The sequence below is a fragment of the Sprattus sprattus genome (genome assembly GCF_963457725.1).
Source record: "Sprattus sprattus genome assembly, chromosome: 5".
In the NCBI taxonomy this organism is placed as follows: domain Eukaryota; kingdom Metazoa; phylum Chordata; class Actinopteri; order Clupeiformes; family Clupeidae; genus Sprattus; species Sprattus sprattus.
The window spans coordinates 45,115,618-45,134,784 of NC_137924.1; the positions used below are offsets into that span (position 1 = coordinate 45,115,618).

Below are 19,167 nucleotides of genomic sequence, written 5' to 3' on the forward strand. Positions count from 1 at the left end.
ATAAAGGTGTGGTCAGAGTGAGTGATAAAGGTGTGGTCAGAGCGAGTGATAAAGGTGTGGTCAGAGCGAGTGATAAAGGTGTGGTCAGAGCGAGTGATAAAGGTGTGGTCAGAGCGAGTGATAAAGGTGTGGTCAGAGTGAGTGATAAAGGTGTGGTCAGAGTGAGTGATAAAGGTGTGGTCAGAGCGAGTGATAAAGGTGTGGTCAGAGCGAGTGATAAAGGTGTGGTCAGAGCGAGAGGTTAAGGTGTGGTCAGAGCGAGAGGTTAAGGTGTGGTCAGAGTGAGTGATAAAGGTGTGGTCAGAGTGAGTGATAAAGGTGTGGTCAGAGTGAGTGATAAAGGTGTGGTCAGAGTGAGTGATAAAGGTGTGGTCAGAGTGAGTGATAAAGGTGTGGTCAGAGCGAGTGATAAAGGTGTGGTCAGAGTGAGTGATAAAGGTGTGGTCAGAGTGAGCGGTTAAGGTGTGGTCAGAGCGAGTGATAAAGGTGTGGTCAGAGTGAGCGGTTAAGGTGTGGTCAGAGTGAGAGGTTAAGGTGTGGTCAGAGTGAGTGATAAAGGTGTGGTCAGAGTGAGTGATAAAGGTGTGGTCAGAGTGAGTGATAAAGGTGTGGTCAGAGCGAGTGATAAAGGTGTGGTCAGAGTGAGTGATAAAGGTGTGGTCAGAGTGAGTGATAAAGGTGTGGTCAGAGTGAGTGATAAAGGTGTGGTCAGAGTGAGTGATAAAGGTGTGGTCAGAGTGAGTGATAAAGGTGTGGTCAGAGTGAGTGATAAAGGTGTGGTCAGAGCGAGTGATAAAGGTGTGGTCAGAGCGAGTGATAAAGGTGTGGTCAGAGCGAGTGATAAAGGTGTGGTCAGAGCGAGTGATAAAGGTGTGGTCAGAGCGAGAGGTTAAGGTGTGGTCAGAGTGAGTGATAAAGGTGTGGTCAGAGTGAGTGATAAAGGTGTGGTCAGAGTGAGTGATAAAGGTGTGGTCAGAGCGAGTGATAAAGGTGTGGTCAGAGTGAGTGATAAAGGTGTGGTCAGAGTGAGTGATAAAGGTGTGGTCAGAGTGAGCGGTTAAGGTGTGGTCAGAGTGAGTGATAAAGGTGTGGTCAGAGTGAGTTATAAAGGTGTGGTCAGAGTGAGTGATAAAGGTGTGGTCAGAGCGAGTGATAAAGGTGTGGTCAGAGTGAGTGATAAAGGTGTGGTCAGAGTGAGTGATAAAGGTGTGGTCAGAGTGAGTGATAAAGGTGTGGTCAGAGCGAGTGATAAAGGTGTGGTCAGAGCGAGTGATAAAGGTGTGGTCAGAGCGAGAGGTTAAGGTGTGGTCAGAGCGAGAGGTTAAGGTGTGGTCAGAGTGAGTGATAAAGGTGTGGTCAGAGTGAGTGATAAAGGTGTGGTCAGAGTGAGTGATAAAGGTGTGGTCAGAGCGAGTGATAAAGGTGTGGTCAGAGTGAGTGATAAAGGTGTGGTCAGAGTGAGTGATAAAGGTGTGGTCAGAGCGAGTGATAAAGGTGTGGTCAGAGTGAGTGATAAAGGTGTGGTCAGAGTGAGTGATAAAGGTGTGGTCAGAGTGAGTGATAAAGGTGTGGTCAGAGTGAGTGATAAAGGTGTGGTCAGAGTGAGCGGTTAAGGTGTGGTCAGAGTGAGAGGTTAAGGTGTGGTCAGAGTGAGTGATAAAGGTGTGGTCAGAGTGAGTGATAAAGGTGTGGTCAGAGTGAGTGATAAAGGTGTGGTCAGAGTGAGTGATAAAGGTGTGGTCAGAGTGAGTGATAAAGGTGTGGTCAGAGTGAGAGGTTAAGGTGTGGTCAGAGTAAGTGATAAAGGTGTGGTCAGAGCGAGTGATAAAGGTGTGGTCAGAGTGAGTGATAAAGGTGTGGTCAGAGCGAGTGATAAAGGTGTGGTCAGAGTGAGTGATAAAGGTGTGGTCAGAGCGAGTGATAAAGGTGTGGTCAGAGTGAGTGATAAAGGTGTGGTCAGAGTGAGTGATAAAGGTGTGGTCAGAGTGAGTGATAAAGGTGTGGTCAGAGTGAGCGGTTAAGGTGTGGTCAGAGTGAGTGATAAAGGTGTGGTCAGAGTGAGCGGTTAAGGTGTGGTCAGAGTGAGTGATAAAGGTGTGGTCAGAGTAAGTGATAAAGGTGTGGTCAGAGTGAGTGATAAAGGTGTGGTCAGAGTAAGTGATAAAGGTGTGGTCAGAGTGAGTGGTTAAGGTGTGGTCAGAGTGAGTGATAAAGGTGTGGTCAGAGTGAGCGGTTAAGGTGTGGTCAGAGTGAGTGATAAAGGTGTGGTCAGAGCGAGTTATAAAGGTGTGGTCAGAGTGAGAGGTTAAGGTGTGGTCAGAGTGAGTGATAAAGGTGTGGTCAGAGCGAGTTATAAAGGTGTGGTCAGAGTGAGAGGTTAAGGTGTGGTCAGAGGCACTAAGAAGGCAGAGCCAAGCCAATAAGTGAAAGGGTTTGTTAAAGCTGACCAATGGCACTGTTGAAGTGGTTTACTTTGATGTGGATACTTGCCCCACATGATTACCTAGTTCAGCCATTTTGTGATTACCGGTTATAGCGTTCTAACGCAATACTGGACCAATTTTGATCGCTTTTGTTTTTTTTTCTTCCTAGTAAAAATGTGGACTTAAAAAAATTGGGAGTCAAAAAACAACAGCATATTAGGTTTGTCTCAGGTAACTATGATACTCTACGATAATTAGATTGAAATTTGATCCTTTATTCTAGAAACAAACTGTGGGCTATATGGTGCAGTCCATGATGCATCCAGAACTCCAGCATAACCAGGAGAGTGAAGGTCTGTTTAGTTGAGCATCAGATCAACAGGAGAGAGTGGACATATAAAGGTATTCATTTCCGTACCATGAGGCTACTGGTGACTATATGTGTAGATATACTGATGGTATATTCCAGAGACAGGGAAAGAAACTGATGGGTAAAACACGAGATCAGCAGTGACCAGTAGCCTTCATGCATGGGGAAAACATAAGGTATGGGAGGTAGGGAACTATGTTTATGTTGATGAATTTGAAGCATTTCAGCATTTCTTCTTCTGCCTTAGTCAAATTAGACTTCAACATGTGAACAGAAATACCAAGAAATGTCATTACTGTATGCCTACATCATAGAATATATTTGTTTACTGCTGACTGAGCAAAATCCACACTTCGGCGGTAGGCTTACATCATCACCAGAATTTACGACCACCAGCCCTGGTGGTACTGGCCATCTCCGCCAGCTGTTTTCGTTGTCAAACTAGGGCAACAATCTGGGTAAGCCAGAACGGGGTTTTGACTCTGTGCTTTCTTTTCTTCCCCCTTTATCTCTCCCCCGTCTGTCTCCATCTCTCTTTCTTTCTTTCTCTCTCTCTCTCTCCCCCATCCCTCCATCCCCCTCCTCCTCACCGGTGTGCTGTCGTCCTCTCCCTCGCTGCAGCTGTCGGAACAGAGCGAGGGGGCCTTGACGCTCTCTGTGTCCTCGGAAACCGAGGAGCTGACGATGGAGATGGCCGTCACCTTGCCGAATAGATCCAGCACCGCATAGACATTCTGCAAGGCACAGAGTGTAAATGAGTGTGTGCGTGTGTGTGTGTGTGTGTGTGTGTGTGTGTGTGTGTGTGTAACAATAGATGTGTGAATGTGAGTCAGTGAAGTTAGCATGAGGGGAGAGCATACTAAAATATGTGGCATAGTCAGGTGAGGTAACAGAAGGCAGTGTGTGTGTGTGTGTGTGTGTGTGTGTGTGTGCATTTGAAAAAGGATGTACGAAATGGAATGATAAATTGTGCATGGCAGGTGTGTGTGTTGAGCGACTTAGGCATCATGTGGTGTGTGTGTGTGTGTGTGTGTGTGTGTGTGTGTGTGTGTGTGTGTGTGTGAGCTTCAGGCATCATGTGGTGTGTTTGTGTGTGTGTGTGTGTGTGTGTGTGTGTGTTTCAGGCATCATGGTGTGTGTGTGTGTGTGTGTGTGTGTGTGTGTGTATGTGTGTTTCAGGCATCATGTGGTGTGTGTGTGTGTTTCAGGCATCATGTGGTGTGTGTGTGTGTGTGTGTGTGTGTGGTCTACCTTTGCTACCGCCGTAGCAGCAGGCCCCATATCCTCTCCATCAATAAAGATGTGCATGGTGTCATCACTACACCTCTTCACTCCAACACGGTTCCCCACCTGAAACACACAAACAGACAGACACAGACACAGACACAGACACAGACAAACACACACACACACACACACACACACACACAGAAGCAGATGGAAAATGAAAGTGAGTAAGCTGATAAAAATAAATGGAGCTGCAACAGATTCTCCCCATCTTGTTCCTCTATTCTCTACTTCCTCATTCTCTTCTCTTCACTGCTCTCCCCTCTCTCTCTCTCTCTCTCTCTCTCTCTCTCTCTCTCTCTCTCTCTCTCTCTCTCTCTCTCACATTTCAACCTCAATTTCCATCAACCATTCATTTCCATCCACACCTTTACTGGCCTGGCTGTGTGGCATGGATCATTGCCCTGCTGGAAAAAACACTTCTCAGAGTTGGGGAACATTGTCAGAGCAAAAGGAAGCAAGTTTTTCTTCCGGGACAACGTTGTACTTTGCCTGGCTGAGGTTTGTAAAAGACCATAAGGATTGAACCAAAGCGGACTGGAGGTTCTTCTAAGTTCGTCTTCTCTGATAAGTCCAATTTTCAGCTTTGCCCAACACATGGTCGTCTGATGGTTAGACGGAGACCTGGAGAGGCCTACAAGCCACAGAGTCTTGCACCTACTGTGAAATTGGACTCATCAGAGAAGACGAACTTAGAAGAACCTCCAGTTCGCTTTGGTTCAATCCTTATGGTCTTTTACAAACCTCAGCCAGGCAAAGTACAACGTTGTCCCGGAAGAAAAACTTGCTTCCTTTTGCTCTGACAATGTTCCCCAACTCTGAGAAGTGTTTTTTCCAGCAGGGCAATGCTCCATGCCACACAGCCAGGCCAGTAAAGGTGTGGATGGAGTACCACCAGATCAGGACCCTGTCATGGCCAGCCCAATTTCGAGACCTAAATCCCATAAAGAAAACTCTGAAATGTGATCAAGAGGAAGATGGATGGTCACGAGCCATGAAAAGAAGCCGAGCTGCTTGAATTCTTGCGCCAAGAGTAGCATAAAGTCACCCAACGGCAATGTGAAAGACTGGTGGGGAGCATGCCAAGACACATGAAAGTTGTGATTTTAAATCAAGGTTATTCCACCAAATATTGATTTCTGAACTCTTCCTAAGTTAAAGCATTAGTATTGTGTAGTTTAAAAATGAATATGAGGTTGTTTTCTTTGCATTATTCGAGATCTGAAGACACTGCATCTTATTTGCTATTTTGACCAATTGTCATTTTTCTGCAAATAAATGATCTAAATGACAATATTTTTATTTGAAATTTGGTAGGAATGTTGCCAGTAGGTTATAGAATAAAACAAAAATGTACATTTTACTTTAACACATACCAATAAATAGTAAAACCAGAGAAACTGATAATTTTGAAGTGGTCTCTTAATTTTTTCCGCGGCTGTATATTGTGTGTCCTTCAGGATCACACTCATGACCTTGCAATACCAGTCCAGCTGGAGGAATTCTATCCATCTTTTATGCCTCTCTTCTCTCTTCTCTCATCATTCGTTTTCCCTTGCTCCATTTTCTCCTCCACCTCTTTCAGCTGAGCAAGGAGCCCCAGTTCTGACCCAGGAGCGCATCTCTCTCTCTCTGTCTCTCTGTCTCTCTGTCTCTCTGTCTCTCTCTCTCTCTCTCCTCTCTCTCTCTCTCTCTCTCTCTCTCTCTCTCTCTCTCTCTCTCTCTCTCTCTCTCTCTCTCTCTCTCTCTCTCTCTCTCTCTCTCTCTCTCTCTCTCTCGTTCCACTCATCCCCATTTCTTTCATTAGGAGTCGCCTGAGCAGGCAGCCGTCTGTTCTGCCCTTCTTCCTAATATTCCCTCCTCCTTTCATCTCATCCCACAGTCCTCTCTTTCCACACCTCTCCCTCCTTCTCCTCGGGGTAAGCTGCTTGAGCATGCAGCCAGAGTTCTGACACTGCAGAGGATCATAGAAGACTCCCTCCCTTCCTCCCTTCCTCCCTCCCTCCCTTCCTCCCTAATATTATGTTTCTTTTTCTCCCTAAATGCACTCTCTTCAAACCTCTCTCTCTCTCTATCTCTCTCTATCTCTCTCTCTCTCGTCTCTCTTCATAATATTTGTTACCTTTTCTCTCAAATTTCTCTCTCACTCCTAATATTAACTACGCTCTCCCTCTCTTTCTCCCTAAATATCCAGGCTCCTTTTCTCTCAAAAGTCCTTGTCTCTCTCTTTCCCTTCCTTGCCTTCTACTGTGAGCTGATCAAGTGGGCTGCAGCAGCCCAGCCAGCACAGATTTGCACTCTCTCTCTCTCTCTTTTTCTCTCCCCCCTATAGTATTCCATCTCTTTCTCAGTCTTTCTCTCTGTCCATCTGTCCCAATCTTTCTCCCCTCTCGCTCTATCTCTGGAGAGCTATGGTTGTAACACTGAAGCACATCACTGTACACCGTAGTTTGTTCACATCTCCCTCCATCTCTGTGTTCTTCTCCTCTCTCTCTCGCGCTCTCTCTCGCGCTCTCTCTCGCGCTCTCTCTCGCGCTCTCTCTCGCTCTCTCTCTCTCTCTCTCTCTCTCTCCCTCCCTCCCTCCCTCCCTCCCTCCCTCTCTCTCCCTCTCTCTCTCTCTCCCTCCCTCTCCCTCTCTCTCTCTCCCTCTCTCCCTCTCTCCCTCCCTCCCTCTCTCTCCCTCTCTCTCTCTCTCTCTCTCTCTCTCTCTCCCTCTCTCTCTCTCACCGTGAGTCGGTCCAGTGAGCAGCCGTAGTTTTGCCGCTGCAGCACACCATTGCGCCGCACCTCCGAGCCGACCAGCAGCCAGGTGACCTTCGACCTGAGCTGCGTGAGGGAGGGCGAGAGGTCGCTGAGCGGGCAGGAGGGCAGCTCGGACGGCTGCAGCGTGGTCAGGCCAATGTGCAGCGAGCCCGCCCACTGCTCTGCCACCTCGTTTATCTTCACCTGACGGACAAAAGGAGGACATTTACATTTAGTTACATTTACATTTACATTAAGTCATTAAGCAGATGCTTTTGTTCAAAGCGACGTACAATAAATACTACACCAATCCCTTTCCTAACCCTTAACTGGGTTTGAATCCCATGTCAACTCCTACTCTAATTCAGGTTCTCACTCCTCTCAAACACCCGTAACCTGGTTAGTCTGTGGCACGTGTGGCGTAAGGTGTGATCTCCAATTAGATTAGCGAGCAGCTGATTTGTTCAATGTAGGGATAGGCATGTGAGGTCGACATCTGATCTAGGGTTGAGGCCTCCAAAGCATTAGCATCAGGGATTTAACATATATAGATAGCATATACAGATAGCATAGATTCCAATGCCACCCTCACTTACCTCAAACAGCTCATCGGTCTTAAGTTCCTTGGCACTGAAGACGATGCCGTGCGCGTAGCTGCCCACCCGGAGTGCCTGGCAGCCGTCGCCCAGAAGCACCATGTTCTTGCCGTGTTTGCTGTGCAGCCGGTGAGCCACCCCTGCCACTAGCAGAAGACAGAGTTAGCCTTCAACAACAGAGCCTCACCACCAGAGAGCAAACAGTTCTACAGAGCCCAGCAAAAACAGGGATTCGGTTTAAATTATACACATAAAAAAACAAGTTTTAGTTCAACGTTTAAGCGTTTGATCAATTATCTTTGTTGCAAAAGGGCTTTTTTAAGTTCAAATTAAAACACTACTCCAGGTTGTGCCTACATATAATCATCAATTAGCAGTTCTTTGCGGTTATGCACCTCCCAAACAGATATGCACACCTACAAAGAACATGCAGGCAGGCAGAAACACACACGCACACGCACACGCACACGCACACGCACACGCACACACACAGCAGGTACCTGGGGAGTGGATGGGGAAGCTCTTCTCTGTGATGTTGCTGGTACACAGGCTGTTGTCCAGCGGCCCTGATGAGGTGGTGATGGAGACCTGGACACACTGACCATAGAGGTCAATCACTGCAAACACATCTGCGAGAGAGAGAGAGGGAGAGAGAGGGAGAGAGAGAGAGGGAGAGAGAGAGAGAGAGGGAGATATGAAAGAGGGCTTCACCAGGTCCCCTGGTAGCTGTGTGTGACTGTGTGTGGTCTCTGCAGACATCCTCTGTGCATCCATATGCATGCCTGGGTTTCTGCATATTTGTATGGTCTCAAAGGTGCGCTTCCTGATAGTTATCCAAAACAAATTGCTCCTCCGGGTCCTCTGGCTGTCTGCTTTGTGTGTGCGCTCAAAGGAACTGCTATTTGTTCACAGTTCTGGCCTTGCAGAAGGGAAACCCAGTGGCTCAGATCAAGCCGTAAACTATGCCAGACAATCAACACATAACTTAAGAAGCATGGAATTTGTAGATGGATTTGTTTGGTTGTTGAGCTCAAATATCAACAACATTTAGCCAGAATCGCAGACTGTGCCTTTAATGCTTGACCACATTTTTCCCTGCATATGTTTGTATGTGTCACAGAGAGCACACCTTTCTCTTTCTCCAACTTTCTCTCTCTCTCTCTCTTAATGGTCCTTACCTGAGGGCAACCCCGTACAGGCCACGCCCTGGTCCACACCATTTATGTAGTAGTGCAGGTCGCCGGTGGCTGAGCGCATCATGCCGATCCGCGACCCCGTGGTCAGCGAGTCCAAATCACAGCCGTAGTTGTTGCGCATGGTGTTGCCGTCCTGCATGATGGCCGTGCCACTGAGAGGAGGAGGGGAAGAGAAGCAAAAAGGAAAAGGGTAGGGGTGTCAACACACAGAGCAAGTACGAGAGAACCAAAAATAGACATAAACATTACACACACACACTAACACACACACACACACACACACACACACACACACACACACACACACACTCACTCACACACACACACGCACACGCACACGCACAGACGTGCGCACACAGGCATACCTGAGCATCCATGTGTCATAGTCTATATCGGTCATGGTGTTGGGGAACTCCAACTCCTCAGGCCTGATCGCAGTGACTCCTGAAAGCAAACACCAACAACAGGCATGTTACACAGCCCAACAGGAACACATCATCACAGATCCTTTTAACGCTCAGGCAAACAGGCCAGCCAACAAACATTAACATTAAAAACACCCCTCCCCCCCTCACCTGCTTCTATTGACCCCGACCAGCGGTCCACCATCTTCTGAATCACAATCTCAAAGAGCTCTCCTTCTCGAAGGGACCTTGGGGAAATAACAAGCCATGGATATTTATAGGTGCTTTACTTTCAGCACTGAACTGTTAAATACCATTTCAATAAGACGTCCTCAAAAAACACACCAAGAGAACAACTGTCCATTTCACTCCAGAGTGGCCACGACAGGCGACCCCATGGGGTAAATAGAACACATATTCGTACAAGCAACTGTTCACACCGAGTAATCTGCCCCATTTGTTTAACCAAAGGGTCTCGAAGAGAAGACGCTCTATCACTACTGGTGGTGTCTGGCAAAACAAGTGAGAAACAAACTGGTTGCAGTGTACACATGAAACTAAGTATTATAATGTGTTCTTGGGTGCGCACGTCACAAATTACATGATAGGCTGGTGTTTGAAAGTATAAAACGAGGACATCCAGGACTTTGTTTGTGTCCGAGACCCACTTTAGGCATTTGTTGACCCTGTTGACCCTATGGATTCCGGCGTCCATATGTATGTGCAAAGAAGGAGCTCCTCACCTATTGGAGATGACAATTGCATCATTGAACTCGCTGCGGCAGTTCTGTCGCAGTGCCGTGCGGCCGCCGTTGGTGATGACCGCATTGGAGCCATGCTGATGGTGGAAGCGCAGATCGTTGGTGGCGTTGCCCCCGCCGAGCGAGCAAGGACTTCCCGGCGACATGGCCATGGGGCCCTCCGAGCAGTCGTCCGGCAGAGGGGGGAGGTCAGCTGGAGAGGGAACGAGGGAAAGAGAGGAAGAAGAGAGAGAGAGACAGAGAAAGAGAAAGACATAGAAGGAGAGAAAGAGAGAGAGACAGACAGACAGAGAGAGAGAGAGAGACAACAAATATTGAAAAAAAAGATGAAAACAGGAAAAGGCAGAGAATCAAGAAAAGAGCAAGTTGGTATGAAAAGAGCAAGAGTGTCCAGGCCAAAGTATGAATGTGATGCAAATCTTTATCTCCTGCCTTATGTAACATTACCGCATTTCCATTCCATGCATAATACTAAGACATCAGGTCTTCTCAATTGATGATAGCATCCTCCTTTTATCTCTGCACTCATTTCCTCTCTACCTCCCCTCCTTTTCCATCACTCTCTCTCACACTCATATTCCTCTCTCACCTCTTTTTAGCTTCCTTCCTCTTTCTCTTTTGTCTCCTCTCTTTATATTTTTCTTTCTCTCTCTCTCTCTCTCTCTCTCTCTCTCTCTCTCTCTCTCTCTCTCTCTCTCTCTCTCTCTCTCTCTCTCTTACCCATGTCATCCATGATGGTGGCCTGGGCGGCTTGCCCATAGAGGTCCACGACGGCGTAGATGCAGGCCGGAACATTCCAGGCCGCCGGGCCCTGAGCCACACCGTTCACAAAGAAGTGCAGACTCCCGTCCTCCTTACGCACCACCCCCACAGTATCGCCCGCCTGGAGAGGATGAGGGAGGGAGGGAGGGAAACGGGAGAAAGGGAGGAATGAGAGACAAAAAGAAAAGTCAAAAGCAGAGGGAGGGAGGGAGGGAGTGAGAGAGCAAAAAGCAAATTATTGACATGCGACACCCTCACATGTGTTTGTCTTAGAAAAGAATTCCAGAACCTTTGAACTACAGAACTACAGAACCATTGTCAGATCAGCAGGGCCGGGACAAGAGATCCATTACTCACTTTGAGCCGGTCCAGGTTGTGACCGTATTCGTCCAGTATGGTGGTGCCGTTATGCATCACCCCATTCCCCGTCATCATCCACGTCCCTGGAGAAAGGGGGGAAGTCAAGGGTCAACTCAAAGGTCAGAGGTCACCGGTCTGGAGAGGCTGACATCACTCCGGAGGGCATCAAGCAGAGAAACTAACTACAGCACTGATGGTGTGATGCCTACAGTGATATCATCAGGAGATCAGTTTAGGTCTGGCTAGAGGAAGAAGGCTTATGCTAGGCATTTGTGTGTAGCTGTGGATGAGTGTGTGTGTGTGTGTGTGTGTGTGTGTGTGTGTGTGTGTTTGTGTGTTTGTGTGTTTGTGTGTTTGTGTGTTTGTGTGTTTGTGTGTTTGTGTGTGTGTTTTGGGAGGAGGTTGTGCAATGATACGTTTTGTTTTACCTGAGCGCAGGTTGGTCATCGTGGACGGCAGCTGCAGGTAGGCGGGGTTATGCGTCGTCACGCCGATCTCGATGGAGCCCGCCCACTTATCCACCATCTTGTCGATGCGCACCTGGAACACCTCGTTGGAGCGCAGGGGACGACTGCTCAGGACCACACCATGGTTGAAGTCGTCGGTAGCACTGTCCAAGGAAAAAGGACATTAAAGGCAGTGGAGACAATCGGCTTCAGCGGAACAGGATTTACAGAGGAAGAGTTCTTTCACCAAACAACAGCGCTTTCATGGAACCCTTATTAATATATAATAAGGAGAATGGTTGTTATTGTAGAAATGCTGAACAAAGGCGGTTTATAGTTTTATTAAACAAATGTATTTATACTTAAAAAAGGGGGGGGGGGGGGGGGCAATACTGTTATTAGTGGCCATCTTTTCTTGATACAGGTCATTATTGAAATCCATCCCCTAATAAGTCAGATAACTGTGTGACAATACATTATACTGTGTAAGATAACTTGGAGCCAACTAGGGCATAAAGATCAAGGTTTACTCACTTAAGCCCACAATTATTTCCAGTAATTATAAGACAAGTAAAATGTATCAGAGAAAATAAACCGCTGACTCACTGAGGGCGCAGTGCTGTCCTTCCCTCACTAATGATGGCGGCCTTCTGCCCACAGTTGTGGTGGAACATCAGACGGTCCTGGGCCTCGGGGTCAGGGGTCAACGACAGGGAGGGGCGCGGCCTCCCAACATCAGGCGACAGCGCCCTCATTATAGCGTTGTTCCGCCGGAGACGTTCGCTGTGGTTGTGGTTATGAACTATGGTAACCTTTACAGCCATACCGTAAAGGTCAACGACCCCGTAAACGACACCTGGAGTCTGAGCTGCAGCCACTCCTGCAACAAATCAACAAAAACAAAAGAGTGAGTGTAAGGGGGCAAACACTGGGCCTTGTGTCCATTAGATGTGGTGGGTTATCCAAGTAACACGTTTAAATTAGGAAGGGGATGACTGCGCAAGCAAACAACTGCTGAATTGTTAGGGAGAGAGTGATCAGTAGTAAGACGTTGAAGCGCAAGGGACCTGGTGACACTAGCCTGAGTGACGTTACGTAATCCATCATAATTTTTGCTTAGAAACAACACAAAAAGGAAAAACATTGACAACCAAATGCACCACAAACTAAATAAATGCATTCATTTTGAGAATCCGAATCCGGCATTAATCCGAAGATTTCGCAGCCCTCACCTTGGTCAATGCCATTGATGTAGAAGTGCAGCGCGCCACTGGCTTTCCTCATTAGACCAATGTGATCTCCCTCCTAACAGACAGAGACATTCAGACAGAAAGAGACAGAGAGAGAGAGAGAGAGAGAGAGAGAGAGAAGGAAAGAGAAAGAGAAAGAGAAAGAGAGAGAAAACAGCAGTTTGACCTCCAGTTATTCTTCTAAGACTGTTCACATGCAAGTAAGTACACAGAAGCACAAGAAGTACACAAAGGCACAAGAAGTACACACAGAAAAACAACCACACACAAACATGCCAAACATACTCACTTGGAGTTCATCAAGGCTGAATTCACAGTACTCCCGTCGAGTACCTTTGCCATTGGTCAGAATACCACACCCACTCATCATTATCGTTCCTGTCAACACAAACACATGACGGCCGTTTAGATAACAAAGTCATTTAAGTCACCTGAGGACCACATTTGGACTTCACGGGTCATAATATTTAACAACAAGCTGTGAAACTAGGCACGTACCTGAACGGAGGTTGGTCATAGTTGCTGGGTAGTCCAGGTTGTTTGGGTTGTGAGTCGTCACGCCGATCTCGATCGATCCTGACCACTTATCAACCAGTTTATCAATGCGGATCTGCACACAACATAGGAAAGTCATATCAAACCCCAAACACTCCACTGTGGGTGGTGGTTTCAAAGTATCAAAGTCACTGTATTACTTTAAAATGGGGATGTGCACTTCTTCTAGTTTCTTGCCCTGCAGGGAGACTAAAATAGATCCAGTTCAAGGTTGCCTTAGGCCACTGGGAGAAAACACTGACACACTTTTAACTCTCAGGCCAGAAAACAAACACCTGAAAGCTAAAACAGTTGTGAGGTCGGAAAGGCTAAACAGACCCAAATACCTTAAACACGCCGTATTTATAGTACGTCAGAACAGTGTGTGTGTGTCTCTCTCTCATGCTGCGCCTGCTCCTACGCCAGGTCTGCGTCTGCGTCTGTGCATTTTGCCAGTCTTTCTATAATCCTCTCACACTCTGATCCCTCTCAGATCTTTTTCTTCCTTATCAGAACTCTTTCACACTCACTCCTTCTCACACTCTCTCAGGCACGCATTACATCAAATCAAATCAAAATGGAATCACGCTTGTTTCATTGACGTGGACAAGGGAGTTTGTCATAGCCAAATCTGTGCATTTAAGGCATTAAGGTCTACAGCAAGAGGTGTTAACAGCAAAGTCAAGAAAACTTCATGTGCCATTTCACAGGGAGTTTCCTCGTATAGTTTCTCGTAAACCCCTATGTAGCGTTTCTTCGTCGCACCACTCACCTCAAACATCTCGTTGTGCCGCAGCGGCCGATTGGTCATGACCACGCCGTTATTGAACTCGTCCAGCGGACGCCGGCGCTCGGCCGTCTTGTTGTTGTTGCTCAGCTTGATCAGCGTGCCACACTTCTCGTGGAACAGCAGCGCGTCGTTGGTCATCATGCTGCCCGATCCCATGCCGACCGCACCTCCACCTACGGGGCTATGGCCCGTTCCATCCCCGTTGGGTGTGGTTCCATCCCCACCACCGCCGCCGCTGCTGCTGCTGTTGTTGTCCCCTCCACCCGGGCCCGCGCTGGCCCCGCTCCCCCCGGCCCTGGACGTGGACGTGTCCATGCTCCCCCTGGAAGAGTCTGAATCCCCCCCGACGCCTAGGTGTCCTCCGCCCTCATCCTCCGAGCGGTACAGCGAGACGATGGCGTTGTTGAAAACGTCGAACAGCTGGTGCTCCGTCAGCACTGCGAGGGTGGAGAGATGGGAGGAAGCAGAGGGGTGGGGGGGGGGGACATGGAGGTATGTAAGAACAGCACGACAGATGGAGAGAGAATGCAGGTTAGGAAATGAAGTAAGGAGATGTGAAAGGCAAAGCACAAGGTCAGAGAGCAGGACCAGATGGAGAGAGAGAAAAAATGCATGAAGGACAAAAGCGGTTGCGGAGAAATTGATAACAGTGGTGAAAAGCAGAGGGGGGGGGGGCATGTCAGATTACCTGGCCCTAAATGACTGTATGTTTTGAAACAAACCCAACGAATGCACGCAGGATTACTCTTACCCGTATCTGGCTCTAGAGTGTGGGGGAACTTGTCTGGTCGGCTGTGACTCCTTGAGAGCTCAGATGCTGAGGCAAGAGAGGGAAAAAACAGACAGAAAAAAAAAACAGACTTTCAGAAACAGCCAAACAGGGTTGACAGGAAAAACAATCAACATGCCTTCATGTCGTCCTTACCTCCCTCTGTGTTTCCGTTCACCAAAGCAGCTGCCTCTGCCGCTATAGCATTTGAAATCACCGCATTGTCATGGTTACGGCGCGCTGCAGCTGCACGCCCCCTAGCGATGATTCCCTCTGCCGGCTCCTCTTCCTCCTCCTCCTCCTCCTCCTCGTCTTCCTCGTCCTCCACACCCACAACGTCCTCACTCTCGACCCTCCCCTCGTCTACACCCTCTTCGTCTGAAGGCGGCTCGCAACTCACTACAGTCACTTGCGTGCACTTGCCGTACAAGTCCACCACCGCCCAGAGCCGGGGCGGCAAGCCCGAGGCGGCGGGGCCGCAGTCCTGCCCGTTGACCCACAGGTGGAGATACCCGCGGCTGTCCCTCTGGATGCCAACGCGGTCGCCTTCGGCCAGCTGGTCCAGGTCACGGCCGTACTCCTCCAGCACCGAGCGCCCGTCCTTCAGTACCGAGCAACCAGACACGATCCACGAGCCGCCCTTCAGCCCTGTGGCACTACTGGGGAAGTCCAGTGCCGCCGGGTCTAGCGCCGTCACACCGATCTCGATGGAGCCGCTCCACGAGTTCACCTGGGTGGACCGGGGGGGGGGGGGAGAGAAGACAAGCCTGTTTAACTGTGGGTTCTATTCCACTTCACGGACCATCTTTTTTCAAGTGTATGTAATTCACTATGGATGTAAAACCTTTGGGTAAAAATAGCGCTACCGAGTTTGGCTTCTCCAATAACCCAGTGCTGGGAGAGAGAAAGTGCCTCAATGTCAGGAGGGAAGTGGTTCAATGTCAGGAAATACATTCAGGTGGTGCAAAGGGGTGGATGACTATCCATGGCGGATAATATGACGGATACAAATTAGCTGCGCTACTGCTCAGTCCACAGTGAGTTAGTGCCGGATACACAACATTCTCAGTCATCACTATGGGTCTTCCTTCTTTGCCTACATTTGTAAATAGGCTGGGCTTAGTTTGTACCTAGGCTCATCCTAGATCATCCTTTCACTGCTTGCTGCCAGGTTTAACGAGTAAATCCAACGGAAACACAAAAACAACTACGCTGTGTTTCAGCACGTGTTAACATTCCAACAGAGTTGACATGGAGTTCTGCTATGACAGTCACACGTGTCTCAGAACTGGAGTGAAAACCTATGCACTCCTGCCTTATCTCTTTGCACATCCCCGCCTCCTGGTATTAGCCTACATGCAGGTGCTGCCGTACCTCCGGCAAAACAAAACCACAACCGGCTTGCTGCTGTATCAGAAGAGGCGGATCAGATTTCAAACATAGATCTCTATCTCTCTCCCCTCTCTGTTCTTGAGTGCGCTCTTATTTCCTAGCTCCATTCCCACTGCTATTCCTCCTCTTTATCTTCCTCCTCTTCCTCTACACTCTGGGCACAGATTTGCATGTGTCCTCTTGGTGCTATGTAAGGCAGTAGCACACCAACTGGACAGATCTAGGTTAGGGAGTTGAGAAGTCGACAATGGGTGTGCTTGCTCGCCCCGGTGATGCTGAGGAGAGATCTCCCTCTGTTCTCTCTGTCCCTCTCTTTTGAAAGCTTTATCTGCCAATCCATCTGTCTCTCCCTCTTCTTCTCCATCTCTCTCCATTGCTCTTATCTGCTTATGTAACCACGGTCTGACCAGTGATCTGAAGCTGCTTTTTGGCACTCCATCTTCCACTCTCTAGGATGATGCCCTACAAAGCCACGCAGCCAACAACCCTTGCTGTCCTGGTCCAATATAAAATAAATGGCAATGCTTTTATGTTCACTTGTTTTCATGCAACCAACAATATTACTAGTCCAACCATATTAACCCAACGTCCCTGAAAGTGCAGCACTTGTTACATATGGCAAAACATAATTGTGTTATTCAAACATTCAATTAGCCTACGTAGTCAGAGTCCAATCAACATTCGATTCGATCATGTCTATATATACTCAATCCCGAAACCAGAACAGTGCTATAAACAGTTGGGCGGCATCGCGGTTGGCATTATGCTCAGTCCTGTCAAAGTTATTATCGCGCATCGATTTCCCCGTGTACAATTATGGACTACAGGATCTGCTTGTGACATGAAGCGACGATACCCTAGCTTTCTATTTATTTTATCGGTTTGGACAAATGTTTAAGTTCGTCGGATAGCTTGTGTTTTTGAGCTTAAGGACATTAGAAAGTGGAAATATAGGGTGCCCGAGATACTGTAAAAAGACCGATGGTTTAGTTAACACCTCGACATCATACTGGAAGAACCTTAGCGCGCATGGGAGCTGGGGCATGAGTGACATTGAGTACATCGATAACAGGCTAATCTATTTATGTCATGTTGTTGAAAACGAAGTATTGCCAGATAACAGGTTACGCAGGAGTAGAAAAAGAATATAAATCGTATGAATACAATCACACCCGACGGACCAAAGATACAATGACATTATGCAAAGGACAGGCATCGCGCATGTCCAGCTGACTGGAGCAAGCTAACACAGATGGCAAATTACAATATGAAAGTTATCAAATATTAAGCACCGGCCAGTTTTTGTAGGGCACAGTTGATATTGCAATTTAAAACCGATGGAGGCAACGAAAGCCAACGAACCAAACACAAGGTCATTCATGGAAAGATGCCGTACAATAAACGTTATTCCATTTCGGATGAATTAAACGATGAAGACACATGCCCAACATCGCTACAATATTAATCTACTAAACTAGCCTATTTGATGAAAGCTGGTCAGCGTGGTGTCATTGGTAGCGGAGTATGATGTCCTGCAAATACAGTACCTTAGGGTTAACATCGCGTGTCGTTAGCTACCGTTAGATTGTTTACGTCCACATAGGTAGCAATATATTCCGAGCACTGTCCTTCGAGGTCTGAGCTAGAATAATAACAAGTGGACATACTTACTATGGATACAAATAAAGAGGTCCCAGGTGCACAAATTCAACAGCGGCGTATCTTATGCATTTGACGAGTGTGGTCAGATCTGGCTAACCACAGGTTAATGTTAACCCTCGTTATCCCAAACATTAGCTATACATTGATGCCTTGCTAGCTAACACTCACAATTGAATGAACCGAAACGTCACCACTAAAAAAAGTCTGAGCCTATGGCGTTAAAGTTATATTAAGATGCAAAATATTTTTGCAAGACCTGACTGTTTGGCTTATTTGTGTGCCTACAAAGCCTATGCAAGCTTACGTAAAAAAAAAAATCTCAAAGCCCCCCTCGCATGCTAGCTTGATGCATTTGACAGCAACAGTAGGTTAGCTGATCATATATCGATACGTGATCACACTCTGTTCACATATGTGCACGTCTTAACTTGAGAGTAGTCCCAATAAATGATATAGTTTGTTCATACTTGATGGCCAAATCACATGTTACGTGTAACGTCACTTCAAATATAATGAACAGTACAGCCATGCAGCAGTGATGGCTAGCTTGCAGCCACTTGCTAGCTACTGACTTGACACTGCCTTGATCACTAGCAAGCGAGCTGTCTCCTGAGCTTGATGTTTACAAGGAGGCACTCTGTGAGTGTGCGAATCTAACATTGGCAGGCTGGCTAGCTAACTGACGGCTAATGAAACCACTGCACTTTATTTTGTGGCCAGTCATCTCTGTTGAGGGAAAATGCAAGTAAGTCTGCTACTCAACAGTGTTCGTTAGGAACTGTCCAGCCCAACACGCCCATGCAATATGATCGGCACTGCAGACACAAGAACCCGGGTCCCACTCTGCTCCCAACGCATTCCCACCTCACACTTTCACCGCTAGTGACATTTTTGTTTACCTTCTTGTCGATCCGAACAGTAAAGACATCGCGATCACTAAGTGGCTCCCGACTTAGGACCAAACCATGATTAAATTCCTGAACTGGCTGATTACGCTGGGCTGTTCGGTTCGAATTCGAAAGGCCGATCAGCTTTCCGCTGCGCGGGTGCAGCTCAGCCGCCATCTTCGCTGGGCGGCACGGTTCGCGACACTGTTTTTACGACAAGCCAATACCTACCAGTTGGTTTCTAATCAAATATGGTTTACGGCAGAAGGTAAACCATACCTATTTTACGGCAGTGAGGCAGCGAGTTATGACAAAACCTTAGCAAATTATCAGCAAAGCGCACACGACATCTGTAACTCAGTCGTGCGATTATTTTCAGCAGCAACTGAAATTATCCACACGTTCACCATATCAGCGAGTTTATCACAATAAGGTGACTCGGCACTTATTTAGGCAACTGTGTAAGAGGCTATCGAAAGGCCAAATTGTAAAAATGTTATTCTTGCCTATCTCAAACAGGAGAGCAGTAAAAACT

At 47.6% G+C, this 19,167-nt stretch overlaps 1 protein-coding gene across 2 annotated transcripts in view; it reads right to left on the reverse strand.

The window, feature by feature from the left end:
• The window catches only part of neurl4 (neuralized E3 ubiquitin protein ligase 4), a gene marked incomplete at both ends in the record, with an annotated part of 27,390 nt that extends 8,575 nt beyond the window's left edge, over nt 1–18,815 (reverse strand). The window contains 20 exons of one of the 2 annotated variants that reach the window (XM_080838662.1): nt 3,384–3,527; nt 4,045–4,143; nt 6,809–7,027; nt 7,420–7,565; nt 7,920–8,048; nt 8,598–8,767; nt 8,981–9,059; nt 9,191–9,267; nt 9,763–9,973; nt 10,501–10,663; nt 10,900–10,985; nt 11,331–11,512; nt 11,955–12,228; nt 12,581–12,653; nt 12,888–12,976; nt 13,097–13,208; nt 13,905–14,359; nt 14,674–14,739; nt 14,848–15,421; nt 18,645–18,815. In XM_080838662.1, the coding sequence (XP_080694788.1) occupies nt 3,384–3,527; nt 4,045–4,143; nt 6,809–7,027; nt 7,420–7,565; nt 7,920–8,048; nt 8,598–8,767; nt 8,981–9,059; nt 9,191–9,267; nt 9,763–9,973; nt 10,501–10,663; nt 10,900–10,985; nt 11,331–11,512; nt 11,955–12,228; nt 12,581–12,653; nt 12,888–12,976; nt 13,097–13,208; nt 13,905–14,359; nt 14,674–14,739; nt 14,848–15,421; nt 18,645–18,809 (3,513 nt within the window). The remainder of the gene's footprint in view (nt 1–3,383; nt 3,528–4,044; nt 4,144–6,808; nt 7,028–7,419; nt 7,566–7,919; nt 8,049–8,597; nt 8,768–8,980; nt 9,060–9,190; nt 9,268–9,762; nt 9,974–10,500; nt 10,664–10,899; nt 10,986–11,330; nt 11,513–11,954; nt 12,229–12,580; nt 12,654–12,887; nt 12,977–13,096; nt 13,209–13,904; nt 14,360–14,673; nt 14,740–14,847; nt 15,422–18,644) is intronic. The other variant, XM_080838661.1, reaches the window with a different exon arrangement.
• Between the last annotated feature and the right edge of the window lie 352 nt (nt 18,816–19,167).